Genomic DNA, 20,125 nt, shown 5'->3' on the forward strand with positions numbered 1-20,125 from the left:
AGTCCAATCAGTTAGTGAACCACTTAAGCAAAACCGAATAGAACTTGTTACAAAGGGAACAAATAAATAAGTCAGACAAAACAACAATCTGCTTTTAGGTCGCCTTGCATGAGGAATATACCCAAATAAAAGAGAAAAAAATGGCTAGTAATAATATAACAAGCCTAGAAAGAATAAAAGAACAAAGCAAAGCTAACAACAAACAAAAATATCAGTCAGTGAATAGTATCCTGAAATCAAAAACTTTATTTTGCACATTCCAATGGCATAGATATGAATATATGAATAGTAATTTATCGGTGAACACTAATCACAAAATTTTATTTTGCGCGCACCAATTGGCACAGATACTAATCCCTGAAATGATAATTTACTGATGAAGACTAATCAGCAATGATGGATAAGAAATGCACTCCAAATAATCTGAAATAGTAATTTACTGGTGAAGACTAAGCACCAATGATGGATAAGAAATACACTTCAAATCATTCCCGGAGACCAAAAGATATTCTGTTACTTTTTTTTGGGAAGCGAAAGATCCACAAGAATACAGTAATCACGCATGTTTAATTTGATCAAGACTATACCGGTTTTGACTCCCTGTCCACACATCATGTCCAATAAGTTTTTTTTTATGGAACACGTCCAATAAGGTTCGATTCATAAACATATACACATTCAAAATAACGAGTTATATCCCACCATGCTGAGTGAGGTGGGCTGGATGGCAACAGCTGAGAAGAGGAACTTTCAAAACAATGTGTTAGATCTCATTCCTTCTTGTTACTTGCCCAAAAATATGACAAGGATAGCTAATTCAACAAATATAGGCATGAAGATAAGCTGCATGCTTCCAACTCCTTGCCTCAGTTGGCTCAAAGGATGGCTGTTGCACATGCCGCAATGTCTTTCAACTTCGTTCATTACTATTAGGAATTAGGCACTTCACACAGCAGACATAATAATAGGAATTGGGACCAGATCTGCCCTGGTACTCCTCATCTGTACTTAGTTTAGTCATTGGAATTTTATCAGCTTGTGGTTCAAGGAACTGCAAAAATATCAGTCAAAATAACCAAACTCTCTATAGAATCTTACTGATTCAAAGTTTCATAACTGAAGGTAAGTTCAAACAGCAGAGTTACAAAAGAAACCACAGAAAAAAAAATCATGAAAAATTGCTAACCTTTAGTTTTTCCCGAGCATTTTCAAGTAATTACTCTTCTGAACTTCCTCTCTGACAAGAAATGGCGGTGATGCGACAAGCTTCTTCTCGTTATCATAGAGATAGAACCCAAGTCAAAGATCATGAAAAATCTCCCTATATTATTTGTCATAGATGTTAGCTATTGCGTATGAGTTTTTCATGAATAAGTTCCTTAATAACAATCGAACTATAAATACCTGCAGATAAACTTTATTTTTATTTTTAAGAATCTTGCAGATAAACTTTCTCCAGTGCATCTTTTTCATACAAAGGGGGCAGAAAACAAAGTACTATCCTATTTTTTAAGATAGGATAGCGACTCAAACGGTGTACTGCCAATTGATGCACCCTTTTCATACAAAGGGGGCAGAAAACAAAGTACTATCATCGTGAAGAGGAACTTCCTATTCCATATCATGAGAAGTAACACTGCGAGGATCTGTAGTAAGGATGTTAAAAGAGGCAGTGGAGACCCAGCAGCTCAGTTTCATTCATGACACATGACAAATGTACCCATTTCACTGGGAAGGCAAGCGAAAGCAGGCTTAATCACGTACGCAAACAATTGACAAGCGTCCATTACATTTGCTGATGTAAAACTAAAGCACAAATCGTATGGGTGTACCTAAATAATGCCTTGCACGGTTCAACATCGGGGCCTGCTCTGAAGTTTTTCAGCTTGACAGTAATGTCAACAAAGGCCCGTAATAATCAGTTTGGGCTAGTTAACTGATCACCACAGGGGAACAATATTATTGATTACATGTCAAAGCTGTAACTATTTTGCTTAGTATTTGTCAGGTAAGCAAGAAACATAATACGTTTCTGAACCAGAGAATTGGTGCCCTACTGTGTTGCCAGCCACTTCCAGACAAACAACAGTCGCTTAAAGATAACATGGAAGCAGCTGGACTACATTCCTTACATTCGATATCATGGGTGCCACACTCATGCAGATGATGGTCAGGCAGGATGAGACAGACGAAGTCCAGATCCTGGTAACATTCTCTCGTAGTTGAGTTTTAATGATGAAGCAATAAAGGCATGCACACAACAAACTGAAAACCACGCATACATAAAATTTGCAGCTACAGCTAATCGGTGATCAGTAGAGGCGGCGCAGGAGATACTCGACTTCGACGTCCTTGGTCAGTGGCATCACCCACTGATCATACAGCTTGGAGAGCACTTTAGGATCGACCTTGCATTCGCTGTCACCGGCAGTGGCATTGTCCTCCAAGGTGATGTTCTGCCCGAAGGTCCTGGCCTTCTTCTCTACTGTCTTCTTGACCTTCTCTTCCACAGCTTTGAATGTCAGCAGATCCATCAGAGAATTGCTGTCCTGCATTGACAGTGAGATAAAGCATAAATGGTTCGTGTTCTGGAGCTTCATGTCTAAAGCACATTCAAAGCACACTGAAGATGTGATAGTGTGACAGAGTACCTTAGTAGCATATGGTATGCTGCTGCTCCCTGCCCCTCACCGATCGGAGGTTGTACGTGTGGACGATCGGTGGGCGTGGTTTGAAGGGTGATCGGCGGCGAGTAGCCAGCGATCGCGAGAGAAGGAAGAAGAGGTGGCGGCGCTACAGTACCGTCGCTACAGTCGCGGTACTGTTCACGGAAGAGAGAAGGCGGCTAGGGTTTCTCCCGGCTCCCTGAGGAAGCCGGAAACAATAATTGTTTCTGCTTGCCATCTCAATAATGTTTACAAGTATTTATATGTCTCTTAACTAAAATAGGAAATATTCTAATAAATATTCTAATAATATGGCAATCAAGATAAGTATGGGCTTTTAGGGTCCTAGCCACTAGCGGGCTTGCGGCGTGAATAGCCCACGCCGGTCATAACAGCATATAATATGTATAACATACAAATACAAAGCTACCCACTTGGGAAATTAAGCTGATTTCTTAGTTGAACTTCAACTATCAAGGTGCACCAACATGTGTAGCCCTTGGGAACACCAAACATTTCTTATATTGCTATACATAGTACCACCAAACCTACCAACCCTGTAAATATAAGGTAATTTGAGGAAGAGAATGAGATGTTGAGTAGATTGACCTTTGCTTTTATTAATTGACTATAATCTTGAGGAGCGTCTTTGAACTTCACCTCAGCAACATATTTACCAATATGAATTCTTTGTGATAGAACCTACATGAAACCAACCTTGCATGTTACAGGCATACAATAATTATTAATTTCAAAGTAAAAGGCTGGGAATTTGCATTTATTCCTGTAGTTAAAGAAATTCTAGCATAGAACTCATACCTGCAGACACGCAAAATCCAGTGCAACTGTTTGTGCATAGCTACCATCATCACCATCAACAGTGAATAACGGGAGCAATTCATCAAAATACATTTTCCATATTGCATCATTGACAGTGACCAACGAAGCAAAAGGGTGCAAAACCTAATAAAAAAAGCAATAGAAGTTCAGCATCTCAGCAATTATCACTATCAGTTCTTGATACTGCAAGGTTAATTCCTGATTATGTGCACCTTTGGGGAAGGCTTGGTAGGAAAGAGAGGCAAGGGAAGATCTTGAGGGAAGAATGGAACATCTTCTGGCTTTTGATAGTGTCCAGCCTATGAGAATTCAGAATTCATGAATGTATTGAGATTGTGTATGATTGCACAAGAATGTTAACTATTGCAGTATATAAAAAATTCACACATGTATTGAGATTATGAAGGAGATAGCACATAAATGTTATTGTTGCAGTGTCTGTGCAGTAATACCACCAGTAGCCTCTGTGCTATTCGGCTTGGATAAGAACATTTTGTTAAGCACTTAAATTAATGTCAGTAAACACTAAACAATGATTGATCATATTACTTATTCAGTTAGATAAATAATAGGAAGTACATTTTATTTTTGCGTGCCAACTGAATTTGACACAAACAAATAGAGACAGGATTCAGTTCTTCAAATCAACACAGTGGAAAGCCACGTAGAGAAGTGCCGAGTGTGCTCAAAGAACCAAAATCCATCTCTACCCTGATAAGATCTGGGTTTCACCAAGAAGTGCCATAATTGCATACAATGTGAACCTAAAAAAGAAGAAGCCCTTATTTCAATCCTAGTGTACTGAAGTTCTACAAACGATTTACTTGATTAGTTAGATCAGACCTAAATTAAGCATTTCACAAGACAAAAATAGGTATCTACCAATGGCAACAACTGCAGCCTCTACATTTCAGCTGAATTCCAAAAATCATGCCACCTTGAATCGTAGGTAAGCTGACCACGTTCACAAAACAGACGATAGGTTCAGCCCGATCAGCGTCTGGCCTCCTCCGCATAGTTCCTCATCCAGGCAAAGCAATACAAATCTTAACAGAGAAAACTGAGGGCAGGGCCTTTGCGCCGCGGCCGACGTATAAGACGAACAAGCGAGGCATGAAAAGGAAGAAGCTTGCCTTCGCGTTGAGGGCCTCTGCTTCCCGGACGAAGAACTCCACGAGCGAATGTCCTCCGCCGGCGGCGGCGGGCGGGCGCGTTCCGCGGATGCCGGGCGCGCTCGATGAGCGCGAACACCACAGAGTCCTCCAGCCGGACCAGCGCGTCGCGCACCGCGGCCAGGCTCAGCTGCTCACCGCCCGCCGCGTCCATGGATAGATCGGAGTGCCGGAGGGGGAGAGGGCTAGGACGAATGGGGGTCAGCCGTCAGGCTCAAGCAAGCGTGAACGAGAAAATTGCACCCAAACAATGCGGGTTGTTTGCCGGGGTGCAGTGGGGAAAGGCGCGTGATTTGGGCCTCCCCCCGCACGGTGGTGGCAGCAGTGGTGTTGACGCGGACTGCGAGTAGTGGTCAGTCCGTCCACCTCCAAGTGCAGTGCGTGCACGACCCGCCCGAGCGTGGAAATTAACACAGAGTCCACGTAAATTGGCAATTGTTCTCCTGGTCCATTCCTAGAAGACAGGGTTGGGGACGCGTTTGATGTAGCTCCGCTTCAATATATATAGTGGAGTAGCTTTTCTTATATAGTGGAGTAGACTAATTTAAGAAAAACTTTTGATAAAACAGATCTTCATTCAGTGGCGGATGCAGAACATAATTGAAGGGGGACTGGTCTCTTCTTCTTTCTCTCTGTATTTTTATTCTTTCCTCCACCTCTTCTTCTCCCTCACCCTCCCCATATTTCCATTGATGCACACTACTGTAGGGTGCTACCCCCTTAGATCCGCCCCTGTCTTCATTGTAGATAAAAATGGTGAATATCTATAATACCCTTCTTTTCTTTTATCTTCCTTATTTATTTATTTACTTATTTATTTTCTCTCTTTTATTTATCCTTGTCTTCATTCGATCACTATCTGTTTCTCCAATCCGACGCATTCATATGTGATGCCACACCCACCTCTCTCTGACTCCGTCCCTCCTTGTTCCATCAGAATTCTCTGACTCTGACCCTGCCCTGACGTCTCTCCTTCCGTTCTTGGCGCTGCTCCCACTAATCCGACTATAGCTCATCTGTTTCTCATCGTCGTTAATTCTGGCACCCCACCTATAGATACACCCAACTCCGCTCTGATGTGACTTCGCCCCATCCCAAGACACCACGCACAACTTTGTGTCAACCACCACGTCTAGCACGCCTAGATGAAGGGAAGTTCGGGGAGGGTCCATGCACTCGGATGGAGGAGCGGGGCAAAGCTAGCTTTTTGGGCTCTCGGAGGATTTTAGCTCTAGAGAGCGTTTCGCGGAAGGAGTGGACGCTCCATACCCTATTTGGTAGGCGAAGTCGTGAAACTGCTCCCGGAGCAGCTCCAGGAGTGCTACCAAACAGGCCCTGAGAACGGGATCTAACAAAAATTGTCTACGAAGAATGAAGGGAGAACGATAGCGAATAACATACACGTGTTGGAATGTGTGTAGGGAAATAAAAATGATCTAGGTTAGAGGAAAAAAATAAAGTGTTCTACATCCAAATCTACAGACAAGAAGGGAAAAAAAGGGCAATGATGTGGTTGTGTTTGGTTCAACATGTGAAAGTCCTTTTGCTAAAAAAAATAGAATGACAACCAAAAGTATTTTTGCTGCAAAAATAATAGAACGACAACCGAATAGGCGGAACCTAAAGCTAAAGCTGTGCTGAAATTGATTTTGCAATGTTGTGTTGCTTGCGTCGTCCATTGATACTTTTCTCTCTCCCTCCGTATAGAATCTGCTTTGGAATAAGATTTTATGACCATTTAGTGTTTTCATCAGTAAATGTGACCCAGTTCCTTTTTTGCGATTATGTGGGCATGGCCCAGTTCCTTACAGATGTACTTGTGATGATTGGGATGACCTACTACCCTCTTGTAACGTAGGTAGCACGACTTCATTATCGATTTTTTGTTTTATTCCTGGATCCCGTGCCTCTTTTTCCTGGGGATCCCTTGCCTGGAGACGTTGTATCAGCTCAACGTTAACTGAATTCTTCATTGATCGTCATATATGTCAGTATGATAATGTAGTTGACTAATCAGGAATACTGTGCTCAAAAGCAATGCCTTTATGAATGTTATTAGCCATAGTAACTAAAAATAAACGTTGCACACTTATTAAAAAATCAAAATAGCAATAATTAACAGAAACGCTACGTCCGGATGGATCCCGCATTCCCCCACGCCGCCCACGCCTGGGGCGCTCACTCTTCTCGCGGGACGGACCCGCCCTCGCCCTCGTCCACGCCCGCGCCACGCACGGCGAGCCCGATGCGTCAAGCGCTCGCTCGCTCGCTCCCGGACCCACGCCTCTCGTCGTAGCTGTACTCCATCCGCCTGCCTCTATCTCTGCCGAGGTTCGTGCCACCGACGAGCTCCATGCCGGCAACCTCCGCACCACTCCGCAGCTTCGAGCTTCGCGTTGACGAGCCTCCATTCGTCCAAGCAGCACTCAGGTGCTATGCTGAAAGTGCATGTTGTAATAGTATGTTTCAAGTATTTCAGATATTTCAGAGGTACGTTGCAAGTGTTGTATATCTATGTTGCAAAAGTAGATCGATATATTGTAATGGCTATACACGTATGTTTCAAATGTATTTTTCAAATGTTTCATCTGTTGCAGACGAATGTTACAAGTGTTTTGTCTAAATGTTACAAAAGTAGATTTGGATATTGCATATACATGCATATTGCAAGCATATGTTTCAAGTGTTTTTAGGTGTTTCATACGTATGTTTACAAGTGTTTCATCTAGATGTTGCATATGTTTGTAATGATTTTTAAATATTTTTTAGGTTTTTTCGCAAGTGTTTCAGACGCTTGTTTCTAGTGTTTCATCTGTCTTTTTTTATATGTTGCAACTGTTGTATCTGAATGTTTCAAAATAGATCAGGTATTACATATGTGATACGCGTGGAAAGCAACCGGCGGTGTGGGCAACAGCCGGGACTACACAAGTCCACTGCTGGTACGCTCTCTTGCGAGCTCGACGAGCTAGGCCTGTACAGGGGAGGGTCCGGATGTGGGCGCTAGCAAGTCCCTAAGGTTAAATTTTTTATTTTGCTCTCATGCAGCCTGTTCGTTCGATCGTATTCTGCTTATAAGCCATGGCTTATCAGCCAACGAACGATATTTTTCTCTTATACCAAACCAGCCAACATTACTTTCAGCCATGTCTTATAAGCCAAACCAGCTCAAACGAACTGGGTCATGGCTCATCACAAGTGCAGTGCATTCTAATTAAAAAAACATTAGCATACTCAGGCCGCGTGTAAGTTTTTCATCGACACGTGTGGTACTACTTTGGTTTCAACGACGCACGTGGCTTATAAATCGTATTTTTCAGTTAATAAATAATATTTTTTTCATAATAAATTAGCCAACGGTATTCTCTTTTTTTTTCTCGAATACGTAAAAGATTTGCGTATCATTCTAATTAAGAAGAAAATGGGTTTAACCATACACACGACACGCTTCTAATAAGCGCCCTAGGAGGTCTTACAGTTTAACTGGACCTGCCTAGTAGACTGTTTCAAACTTGGATATTACATAAAAGTAAACAACCGAACTACGAGCCGCGCAGTAACTAACGTAGCTGTGCGTCTCCGCTAATGGCCGCGCGACTCTGCTCCGTCATCCGAGAAGAGCCTTGTACCAATCGTAGCAGTGGCCGCCGGGAACAGCTTGTCCAGTGCTTCCACTTCGCTCGACGTCCAGTTCCTTGCGAAAAAGTCGTCGTAAGCTCTCTTGGACGCGGATGAGATTGGACCTGCCGGCGGTGCAAAGCCCATCTTCCGCATGAGGAGCACCTCACCCCGCTTGCAGATCGGAATGTGCGCCAGCGGCTGAGCGGCAATCCGTCTGCTCCGCTTTGGCATGGGTTGCCCTCTGGTTGGCACCTTCTGCCTGGGTGGGCTGGCGATCAGAGGCGGCATTCGCTCGAGCTGCACCTCCTCAGTGAACCGTGCGAGCCGTCGTGCAGCCTCGCGTGGTGTGGGCGTCGCGTCGCTGGGGGTGGTGCAACCCTCTGCGACGCCAGGTGCTCCCGCTCGTGGTGGCGTGAGTTGTACCATCCCCTGCCCTGGCGACGTCAGTGACAGGTCTGTCGTCCACTGAGCAGTCGCCGTCGGGGAACAGGTGTCCGCCACTGGTGCCTCAACCTCCTGCGGGGCTGTCGTAGCAGACAGACACTCAGGTGTTGCTGCTCTCATTGGCTGGCTCACGACGAGCGAGGCGGCGAGCTCCTCCAGCATCGGGTTGAAAGAGATGACCAATGCGGGGGGGCCCGCCCTCGCGCATAGCGCCATCGCCACCGGATCTGGCTCGGGGAAGCTTAGTGCAGCAGTATAAGTAGGTGCCTTGTCAGCGTGGTCGTCAGGCGCACCCGTGCCGATCTCCTTCGGCTTATTCTTCCGTCGCCGCTGTTGTCGTCGTCTCCCACCGGCGCCCCCCACGGCCCCCGGTGCGGTATCCCTCGCACCGCCGCGCGGCGCGTGCTGGGAGTACATAGGGTCGACGCGAGCAGAATACCGAGGCAGGTCGGCACCCACCGCCGCCGAGGTCGAAGCAGTCCTTCGCCTGCAGTCCTTGACGATGTGCCCGAATCCACGACAGCGCAGGCAACGCCGTGGCAACCGACAAGTCGCTACTCGGTGCGAGTAGGAGAGGCAGTTGAAGCATCTGCCGTGAAGCTCTGCCGGGATCTTCTTGACCTGCGGGAGTTGCCCCTGGCTGGGGCGCGGCTCCGTCGAGGCAGCAGCATTAGATCCAGAGACCTGCTGGGGGAGAATTTCCCGCCACCCATCGGTGTTGGGGGCGGAGATCCGTCCACGACGGCCGAGGCGTTGGCGGGCAGGGACACGGCCGTCCACTGGCCGCACAGGCAAGCCGTTCACCAGCTGCGGGCGTGGTCGGCTGCGCTTCCTCCGCCTACGGCCATGTCCCTGACCCTGACGGCCCCGCTCTTTTAGCCAAACGATCAGTGCATAGTCCACTCGTTGCGTACACTTGTGTCTGTCAACCTATAGCTCCGCGGCCGGCCAGCTAGCGCGTCATCTGTGGCACCATCCGCGCGCCGCGCCAGGAGGAAAGCGGTGGTGTCCGTCCCTGTCCCTCCCTTTCACAGGCCCTGCACGACACGCTCCGATCCCGGTCCGGACTCCGGACTACTACTCGGAGTGGGAAGGAAGGGATACCACCAACCCACTGTGCCGTGCTCCTTTCCGCACGCGACGACGACAAGAGCGCGACGCGTGCTTGGCAGGCACCAGTGCTCATCCGCGTGCACCCACGGCGACTCCGAGAGCGAGAGACCGAGAAAGAGAATCCCCCAGCCACGTGCCCACGTGATCCTTGTACAGGCACCTTTTTTAGTATTATATTACTATAGTAATGATAAAATAATAAACAGCTGCTCGAGTGCTGGTGGTAGTCATTATAAACAAGAGATTAGATTAGAGACGGCTGTACCTATACCTGTAGCTGTACCACACGTTTAACGCTAGGCAGAAAATGCAAATGGGATGACGGTTCCCGTTTTGCCGTTGGTATGCGAGGTTCACACACACCACGCGTCCACGCCGGACAGACAGACGACTCCAGGTGCGGTCTGCGGTGGCGGTGGTGGTAGTCAGGAGTAGTCTTCGTCGCCGTCAAGGTCGTGGCACTTGGCGTTTCACATGACCGTGCGACCGCGACCGCCTTGACGCCGGCTTCTTCTGCTCGCGTTCGGTGCCATTTCCACCGCCTCACCGTACCATTTCTTTCCACTTTCAGTCGTCCGCCGATAAATCCTTGCCCCTATTGCTCGCTCTTGACGGAAAGAACTTCACGAATCCATTTTTCCGTTCGCCCGTCCGTGCGCGCACCCACCGGCGCCACCGCCCGCCCGTTGCCCATCAAGAGGGAGAAGAACCGGGCGGCAGGCAGGGCGCGATGGCCGACGTCGTGTGCGTCACCGGCGCCGGCGGCTTCATCGGATCGTGGATCGTCAAGATGCTCCTCGCCCGCGGGTACGCCGTCCGCGGCACCTCCCGCCGCGCAGGTACGCCCTGGGCGCTGCTGCTGCTGCCTCCCTCCCTGTCTCCGTTCCGTCTCCCGGTCCCCCCGCATTCCCAACAAAACTCATTTCTTGATCCCCGGGAATGTTATGTCGCTGACGTGACGGGTCGTTTTTGGCTGTCATTTGTGGCGGCGGTCCTGGATCTCGGATTTCCGATTCGGTTTGGTTGGCGGCGCCAGATGACCCCAAGAACGCGCACCTGTGGGGGCTCGACGGCGCGGCGGAGCGCCTCACCATGCTGCAGGTGGACCTGCTCGACCGAGCCAGCCTCCGCGCCGCCTTCCGCGGCTGCGACGGCGTCATCCACACCGCCTCGCCGATGCACGACAATCCCGTAAGCGCCGCTGCCCGCCTCCAATGATCAGACCTCGCCTCTCCTTCGATACAATACGAGCGCAAGGATTAAAACTCTTTTTTTTTCTTCCTTTTTACCCCGCTGGCAGGAGGAGATCATCGAGCCGATTATCGCCGGCACGCGGAACGTCGTCGAGGCCGCGGCCGACGCCGGCATGCGGCGCGTGGTGCTGTCCTCCACCATCGGCACCATGTACATGGACCCGCGCCGCGACCCGGACGCGCCGCTCGGCGACTCGAGCTGGAGCGACCTCGAGTACTGCAAGAGCACCGAGGTAAATGAAAGACGGAATCGATTCTTCACCCCGAGAATCTCGCCTGCAAATCAATTACAAAAGAAATCGCTCCCGAGTCCTGACGCCGTTGGAACTCGCAGAACTGGTACTGCTACGCGAAGTCGATCGCGGAGCAGGGCGCGTGGGAGGCGGCGCGGGCGCGGGGCCTGGACCTGGCGGTGGTCATCCCGGTGGTGGTGCTCGGCGAGCTGCTGCAGCCCAGCATGAACACCAGCACCCTGCACATACTCAAGTACCTCACTGGGCAGACCAAGGAGTACGTCAACAAATCGCATGCCTACGTGCACGTCAAGGACGCTGCCGAGGCGCACGTCAGGGTGCTCGAGGCGCCTGGCGCCGGCGGGCGGCGGTACGTCTGCGCCGAGCGCACTCTGCACCGCGGCGAGCTCTGCCGCATGCTCGCCGGACTCTTCCCGGAGTACCCTATTCCGACAAGGTATGGCAATTCACAGCTTCTTGGAGTGCCCTCTATTCTCAAGTCTGAATCACTGCTGATGTTGGCTCGCTTCAATCAAGATTCATGACGCATTAGTATTCTGATGAAGAAATTGAAGAATTCGCTAGCATGGTTTAGGAACATTAAAGAATGCGGCTGCTCTGCTTGAGTTGCAGCATTTTATATTGGTTCTATATATAAACCAATAGTTTTCGTTTCGGACATGAAGAAATCAAAGGAAAGCAATAGTGGACTGCTCCAAAATTCAACTTCTGCACAGTAATATGAAGAAATCAATGGTCAAGGGGGTTTATGAGTAAACCCAATTGGTCTGGTCACTAACGAGTAGTTAATAGATTTTAGACAAGGTCAAGATGGCCAAAATTAAGGGTATCCGTGGATAGAAAACTCGATCTGATGCTGCACAATACTTTATTTGCATTATTGCATAGCTGCAGAGTCAAATACCCATTGTCAAAAAAATACCCGCGTTTAGGAAACTGACATCCAGACTAAATTTGGCCATGTGAATGCTCATGCACTTCTTATGCATGGAGTATTTTATTTTATTACTATATATATCTCTGTGCTTGCAAATGTTCTGTTGATAAACAGAAGTGGTGTGACCGGTGTCTGAATGTCTAGGATTCCTTAAAAGCAAAACAGTGCCTATTCTTTTCTTTGAAGACAGCACATGGAGCCTAATCAACATCAAAGCAAAAAATATTTTGCCTTGTTTTCAAGATATAGCAACATCATACATGGTGTCTGGAGTTTCAAATTGCTTCAAGACAGTGCATTGACCATTTAGGGGGTGTTTGGGACTGCTCCGCTCCACGTTTTTTAGCCAAACGGTTTCAGCTCCACGCACGCTGTGAGACTATGAGAGCATCTAAAGAGGTGCTCCACAAACTATAGTTTTTTGTGGAGCTGCTCTACGGTGCAGTTTGTGGAGCAGTCCTAAACACCCCCTTACTTTGGCAGCACTATATTGAATTATTGTCAATCTAACTTACTGGTAGCATGCCAGTTCTGCAGGTGCAAGGATCTGGTGAATCCACCAAAGAAGGGCTACAAGTTCACAAACCAGCCTCTGAAGGACCTAGGAATCAAGTTCACGCCAGCGCATGAATACCTGTATGAAGCAGTGAAATCCCTGCAAGAAAAGGGATTCCTCCAGAAGACCTCTAGCACCAAGGTAATAAAAAAGAACACTGCGTGAAGATCACTTGAACAAGCATAGTTACAGAGTGGTATCACAGTTTGCATAACAAAGCAGTGACAGTTGTGGTCTTGTCTAAATATCGTAAGCAGAAAGAGAGAATGGCACTGCGTACAACAAAATCTGCATAGCCTGCAATGAACCTGATTGAAATGTGATCCTTCTTGTGTAGTAGTACACTTAAAACTGTGGACTTTGTTGTTCCAGGTGCCTGAACGACGCAGCTCCCTGCCTGAACAATCACAACCACCCGTATTGATTTCAAGACTTTGATAGATTTGTGCACAAAGTGGCCATGTTTCATCAGAATAAGTCGTTCATTTGATTGGTTATTATCCTGTTGCTCTTGCACTACACTCGGTGAGTGTACTCTGTAGTCTGTAGGGAGCAGTATATATAGAGCGATTTCAGCGATGGTGCTATTCCCGATCGTCCAGCATCTGGTTGATCATTTTGTCCGCTTGAACTGAAACAAATCAGTAGCTATCATCTCCATGGAAGCGTGTCCGCCCAGCTATTGACTGCATACGCTGGTCAGCTACAGCTTATTCTACATAACTTGCTTGTCTGTATCTGCATGTCTGCGTTCAATAAAAAAAAAACAAGAAGAAGTCAATCCACGCCTGCGTTCAACAAAAAACCATTCTACATATCTTGTTTGTCAAAATAGAAAGAAGGAAATAGGAAATGGTATTTTCAATGGAACAGATGCAGATGCTCGCAAAGATTGAGATTCAGATCTTAAGATGGGCTGTTTTTTGATAGGTAAGTTGTGAAAGAATTGTATCTTTAAATTCTAGTATAAATTTAGAAAAACACAAACACTCGCGTTAAGTCGAGAACCTGAGTGAGCAAGTTTATAACACAGAACCTAATTAACCAGTTGAGTTACGCTCTATTTGCAATTGTAAGCAATATACAACAGTTCCTTAACTGATCGCGAAACAACCATTGATGTGATACATGTCACATCACACGTGGAAATAATGTCTACGTTAGCTTGAGAACACAATCGAAGATTCGAGGCTAAACCAAGGAAAAAAAATATACTAACATGCAAAGTATGTTTCAAAAGGAATTCCGTTCCAAAATTATACTAACTAGAACTGGGACACTCTAGCTAACCCAAGTTAAAACTTAAAAGACCATTTTCCTGGCGTTGGTAAACTTGAGTGGGCCAGCTAGGCCTGGTGAGCAATTCTCTTGCATTTGTAGTAGCCGGGCTTGCACAAAACTGAAATGAGAAAATTGATACCCGGCCCCAGGCCAATCCACACAGGGGGGAAAAAAAGATTCAAGAGAGAAAGAAAGAAACAAAGATAAATACTGTAGAAGAAAATTAGTGGAAATTAAGCCTTATATAAGGAGCTAATTCCTCTGGATTGAGCATGTGAATTGACGTGGCGGCCTCATAGGTGTACTGATTGTGCTGCAATCACATAGCATGCACAATCAGTCTACGGGTGCTTACTGCTTAGTCAAAGGATCATTTTTTTTTCAACTTGTCATTATTTGTACCTAGCATACATATATAGTACTAGTGCTTAAAATGTGGACAACATATTTGAGTATCCTAGTGTTTAATGTGCGCTAACGACTTACTTGAGCTTATGTTTGCATTGTATGGATTAAATTTATATCGACGCTTAATACTTAATGATATGACATCTCTCTTTAAGCACATTTATTTTACATGACCTTAGAAGAAGTATAAACCGTCGGAAACTTCTGATGCATGCAATCATGCGTGATAGCTAGAGGTAAAAACATGCATCTAAAACCCATGTGTTCCAAATAAACATGGTCTTTTATCTCCCTCTAGCTAATTCATATTATACAGGGAATAATCCAATTCAATATAATTAATATAATTCTAATGAAATTCGCATGTTTCAAACACCCCTGGAATGTATAGGGCTGTGGCACTGACGTGATCGACGATACGGTTTCTAAGACAAAGAAAAAATTAAAATACAGTAACACATACACTGGTGTATAAACTGATGGTTTTGACTTTCAAATCACACAATTTTGAACTTTGTGGTTTTCGTCACATCCTCGTCAAGTTTCCGTCGCATAAACGAAGCTAGACATGCGGCTGCACCGCATGCTAGCTAGCACAAGTATGTACCCGGCACTTTGTACTGGATCATCAAGACATCAACACTTGGTGGGCAAGGTTCCAGCAACAGCAATCGTTGGCAAGGTACAGGAACTGCCCGACGAAAAGACGGCAACCAGTAAAACACCTTGGCAGGTAGTCTGATGCATGACTGCCACACGTACATACTCATCAACTGGGATGAGCGGGCAGCTGTACTACCGCATCTCTCTTGCTATCTCCATTCAAAAGAATACAACTGCTCTAACATAGGCATAAGTTAAATTGTTTCTAGTCTGATCAAAATTATATAAAAAATTATAATTTCTATAATACAAAATACGTATTATTAGATTTATCATGATATATTTTTATAATATATATTATTAGATTTACAATATATATTTTTATAAATTCTAATATTATTTTTTATAAATCTTGTTAAACTTAAAATAGTTTGACTAAAAACAAAAGTAGATTTACATTCTTTTAGGAATGAACATAATAAATGTTATGCATCACACGCTGATGAAAAAACATCGATTTGGCTTCCGGACACTACTACATATGTATGGCAAACGATGCCGATTTGCAAACCGGCATCATACCACTGCCAGATTTGGAGTTGATAGTGGGCAAGCGGCGAAGATGCCTAGAAATTTTCACTACCGGTCTCTCGGTCGGTAGTGATACCGGTTCCCAAAAACTCCTGCCCCACACAACTATAGACACGGCCGCGAGCTCCATGCAGCAGCCACGCCCCAGCAGTGACATCACTGTCGGATCAGACCCCAGGCTAGCGATGATATGTTAATGTCGAGTCATGGCTTGACCCACGAGTAGGAGTGCGATATCACTGCCGAGTTATGGATTGACCCGATAGTATCCTAACTAGTATAAAACCCTAGCCCCATTCCTCCTCCTCCTCCTTCCCTCCCATCCCAAGCACAACCATCCAAGGAGGCATTTTCCTACCTACATCTCTCTATTGTTGGAGACATTTTTCACAAAAATGCTCATGAACAACCTTAGTTTTTTTAAGGACGGACATGCTCTCCTGCATTAAGGTGGGTAACTAGCAATACTTTGAATTTGTAGTTTGTTTTGTCGGTTAGATTGTTATTTATTCTCATGCTTGTTTTTTCTCCACTTTAGAAAGCATTTTTATTGAATTCTTTATAAAGGCTACCGAATTTTTGTGAATTCATATGACACTGGTAATTTAAGGTTAGCACCTATGAATCCATTTAATATGTTGCTAGCTTTCTTCATTATGTTTCTTTTGATTCTCTACCAAATGTGATGGTTTAGTTGGTTCCTTTAGTTTCCCCATGTTAGTGTAGCACAGAATAGAGTTGTATTGGCTCTTGGACCATCCACTACATTGTTGAAGCACTAAGGGTATGGCATAAATGCATACATTTTACACAAAACAAGATGGAAAGAGTAAACCAAAATAATTGTGTCTATTTCAATGTATATGATGATTTATGTCAAGTGGAGACTAATTTTGATCTTGTAGAAGAGATCTGGGAGTTAGACTACGGTGCATTAAAGGTGCCTTTTCTTTGGTGCTAACGGGTTCAACTCCTGAGGGTCTTCACCGACCGGGATGGTATGACTATCATGGATCTCTGAAAGGACCTAGGGTGCCGCCTAGAGGGGGGTGAATAGGCGTTTATGAAAATTAACACCTTTAAATGCGGAAACAATTAGAAAAGGGAGTTTCTAAAATGAAAACTCCAAATTAAGAGTAATACCACCTCTCACACGTTAGCCACACAGTAAACAAGGTATAAAGAATATATCTAGAAGCTACAACCCTGCAACACAAAGTTAGAATAGAGATCAAATAATATTCAGCCCTGAGTTCTAATACCGGATGTGTCCGGTATGCACGATTTCTATAGATCAACCCCAAACTTGCTCCTTTCGATTTCTATCTTCAAACCAAACTACAGACACCTACATAGATGACAATATACATAGAGAACCTGCACAAGAGCTGGAGCAACACAAATATCAAATGAAATGTGAATTGAGACACGATATTTGTTTTACCGAAGTTCGGACTCGTTCGAGTCCTACTCTCCATTGAGGGGGTGGCGGGCAACCCAGCGAAGGTCAGTCCTAGAGGGTACCATGAAGGTCACTCTAGCTGGAGTCTTTTCCAACTCCTTTTCCTCCTTCCACTAGTTGATTCCGAAGCGGCGGAATCGACCGTTACAAACTTTCCGAGGCACACCACAATCTCTCAGGTGCTCTCCGGCGATGCCTAGCCATCTAGGACCGAAGAGTCCAAGAGTAACAAATACGAATCACGAGATTGACAATATGCACAAGTGCTCAAGTGGTTGGATTGCTCTCTTTTTGAATTTCACTCAACCCACAATTTGATTTGGCAAATTTGATCAAACACTCACTAAGAGAGGGTTGGGAGAGTTGGCAAAGCTCAAAAATATGCTAGAGGATCAGCAGAATCAGCAGCCTCCAAAGGTAGAGGCTTGGGGGTATTTATAGCCCCCTTGAAAAAACTAGCCGTTTTATAGCCGTTGCCATACCGGTACCGGACATGTCCGGTATGACTTACACTGCCCCAACAGTAACTAAGTTATAGTGACAATATGAGGCGTCGGAACTCCCGACTCACGTCGGAACTCCTATCCCTCAGCATATTTGAAAACTAGGTAACTGAGTTGAAGTTTGTGAGGTGTCGAAACTCCTGACGCATGCCGGAACTTCTGACCGCCGGAACTCCTGACCCTCAAGGCATTTTAAAAACTAGCCGTTGGCCTTTGGTCGTCCATAGTGGACACGTCCGGTATGAATACCAGACACGTCCGATATGACCAGGACAGTGAACCTCTGAGTCAGTTAAGCGCGAAACGTCGGAACTCCCGACCGTCGAAACTTCTGACCCACATCGGAACTCCCGACGAACCAACCCGAGAACAATAAGAATTTTATCATGGCTGGGCACATACCGGACATGTCCAGTATCTTGCCAGACCAGCAAAAACAGATTAGCTCTTTTGTCTCTCAAACACTCAAACCTCACATGGATTGGCTTGAACACTTATAAAACATTATCTATCAATATGATGCATCCATCTTAATAGTACGACATTCCTATTAACTCAAATTTAAAAGTATAATGAATTTAAACCTTTTGAGTTGATATCTTTCAACCAAAATCATGTATCCAATCTTCATTAAGTGAGGGTGTCAACATGTTGATATTGATCTTTTCACTCGAGCATAGCCATCTTGAGCACGTGACTTGATTTCATTCATCAATTTTGAATAATCCTAAATGTATCAAGTCACTTCCATCAAACACATCAATAGTGATTTGATCCTCCACATTAACATGACCATCATAGCTTGATTAATACCTCAACTAAATGTAAGTACTTCCTTCTTCACCCTAGATAGGTTCTTCGGCCGCCAAGCCATCGCTTGCCCTTCACCCTTACTTAGTACCTCGAAGCCTTTCCTTGCTATCTTCACCATTTCAAGCCATCAAGTCACATCTTGTGTTGGATCATCCATTCATGTATTGTTATCTTTTTCATTTCAATTAAGCAAGCTTCAAATATGAGACCATTCCATATGCAATCCCTTACGTCTCATTAATTAATTCTTACAAGCTTGCTTTCACATAGTACATGAAAATCTCACAATAAATGAGCCTTTGCATGAATTCCATTTGTTTTGTTGTCTTGTGCTTGAACTAGATTGCTTATACAACAACACATCATTTTGGCTCTTATTAAGTACCTGTAAGATAACCTATTACCTGTCCACACTTAGTAAACGGGTTAGACCTTTAATCACATTGTCATTCAATCATCCAAAACCCACTAAAGAGCTATATGCACTTTCAATCTCAAAAACATCTTGTATAGAGACATAGTTAGTTCTTGCAAAAGAATAAGTCTTCTATGCAAATGACAATGCTCAAAATGACAAACATGTGCTCCAAGTGAAAAGGAAGATTGTTGGTATTGAAGGTGTGACACATGAGGAGGAATTAAAAGAGGGATATCAGGAAATGGCTCATTTTAGGACGGATGTCGACCTAACTACCTTTGAAAAGTTTAGGTTACAGGAGTCAAGCCAAGGAGGCCATGAAATTGAATCAACACCCTTGCATACAAGTATGAGCTTGGTAAAGATCTAGTGGCCCAAAAGAGCTCTGTAACTTGACGACAAAGATGTGTGAACTATATGATCGGTACAAATGCCAGTACCATGCAGGTTAAACCATGTTCAGGGCTAGAGTCCTGTGGGGGTATGGCCCCTGGTATCCACAAGACAAGACATGGGCCGCACCATCAGAGGTGGCCCAGCCCACAAAATCAAGGCATGCACAGCGCTGCTCGGCATGCACCGCAAGATATTGTATAGTACCAAATAGGATACTTTCCTTGTAACCCTGCCCCTCCAGAGTATATAAGGAGAGGCAGGGGTCCCCTAGCGGAAAAGATACATACATCTACACGATCCATCTAGATCTATCTACTACATCTCAATACAATACACCAAAGACATAGGACATAGGGTATTATGTTGATCAGACGGCCCAAACCTGTCTAAATCGCTGTCTCTGCGTCTTGTGTCACCATTCGGTTCCTGATTATGCGCACCCCCACCGACAAATCTACCATCGCGGGATATCCCTCGATGGACTGTCGACAGTTGGCGCGCCAGGTAGGGGTGTGCGCTTGATCCATGGCGAGCCAGATGGACCTCAAATCAATAGCGCGTTCTCGTCATCAATCTCGTGGAGATCCATGCTGGTCCATAACGACGATTCATCGCTGGCTACGCCAGCCCTTGCTACAGCAGATCCAAACTCAGAACCACCTCTGAGGTCGCCTTCATCAACAACTCGCTGCCTACTTCCTCGCTACCAGAGGAGGCAGATCAACAATGATGATTTGATTGAATCCATCGATCGGGTCGGTCAGAAGCTCACCGATTGCCTCTCAGTCACCGAA

At 45.4% G+C, this 20,125-nt stretch overlaps 1 protein-coding gene, 1 long non-coding RNA gene and 1 pseudogene across 5 annotated transcripts in view; 1 reads left to right on the forward strand and 2 right to left on the reverse strand.

Moving 5' to 3' along the window:
- Positions 1-1,791: 1,791 nt before the first annotated feature.
- Positions 1,792-4,969, reverse strand: LOC136462833 (chorismate mutase 2, cytosolic-like; annotated as a pseudogene).
- A 5,263-nt stretch (positions 4,970-10,232) lies between these two features.
- LOC136466722 (cinnamoyl-CoA reductase 1-like) lies at positions 10,233-13,353 on the forward strand. Of its 4 annotated transcripts, none has more exons than XR_010761417.1 (6): positions 10,233-10,695; positions 10,893-11,047; positions 11,157-11,342; positions 11,444-11,799; positions 12,822-12,997; positions 13,229-13,353. XR_010761417.1 is itself a non-coding variant. In XM_066465230.1 (6 exons), the coding sequence occupies exons 1-6, from the start codon at positions 10,587-10,589 to the stop codon at positions 13,292-13,294; spliced, it is 1,032 nt and encodes a 343-aa protein (XP_066321327.1). In that variant the 5' UTR covers positions 10,235-10,586; the 3' UTR covers positions 13,295-13,353. The 4 variants fall into 4 exon arrangements, 3 of the variants coding, with proteins under 3 accessions (XP_066321328.1, XP_066321327.1, XP_066321329.1); XM_066465230.1 differs by having other exon boundaries at positions 10,235-10,695; positions 12,838-12,997; XM_066465231.1 differs by having other exon boundaries at positions 12,822-13,353.
- A 111-nt stretch (positions 13,354-13,464) lies between these two features.
- The window catches only part of LOC136466723 (uncharacterized), a 28,188-nt gene continuing 21,527 nt past the window's right edge, over positions 13,465-20,125 (reverse strand). The window contains exon 4 of the long non-coding RNA XR_010761420.1: positions 13,465-13,602. This is a non-coding gene — a long non-coding RNA (uncharacterized lncRNA). The remainder of the gene's footprint in view (positions 13,603-20,125) is intronic.

The sequence above is a fragment of the Miscanthus floridulus genome, chromosome 7 (genome assembly GCF_019320115.1).
Source record: "Miscanthus floridulus cultivar M001 chromosome 7, ASM1932011v1, whole genome shotgun sequence".
NCBI classification, from domain to species: Eukaryota; Viridiplantae; Streptophyta; class Magnoliopsida; order Poales; family Poaceae; genus Miscanthus; species Miscanthus floridulus.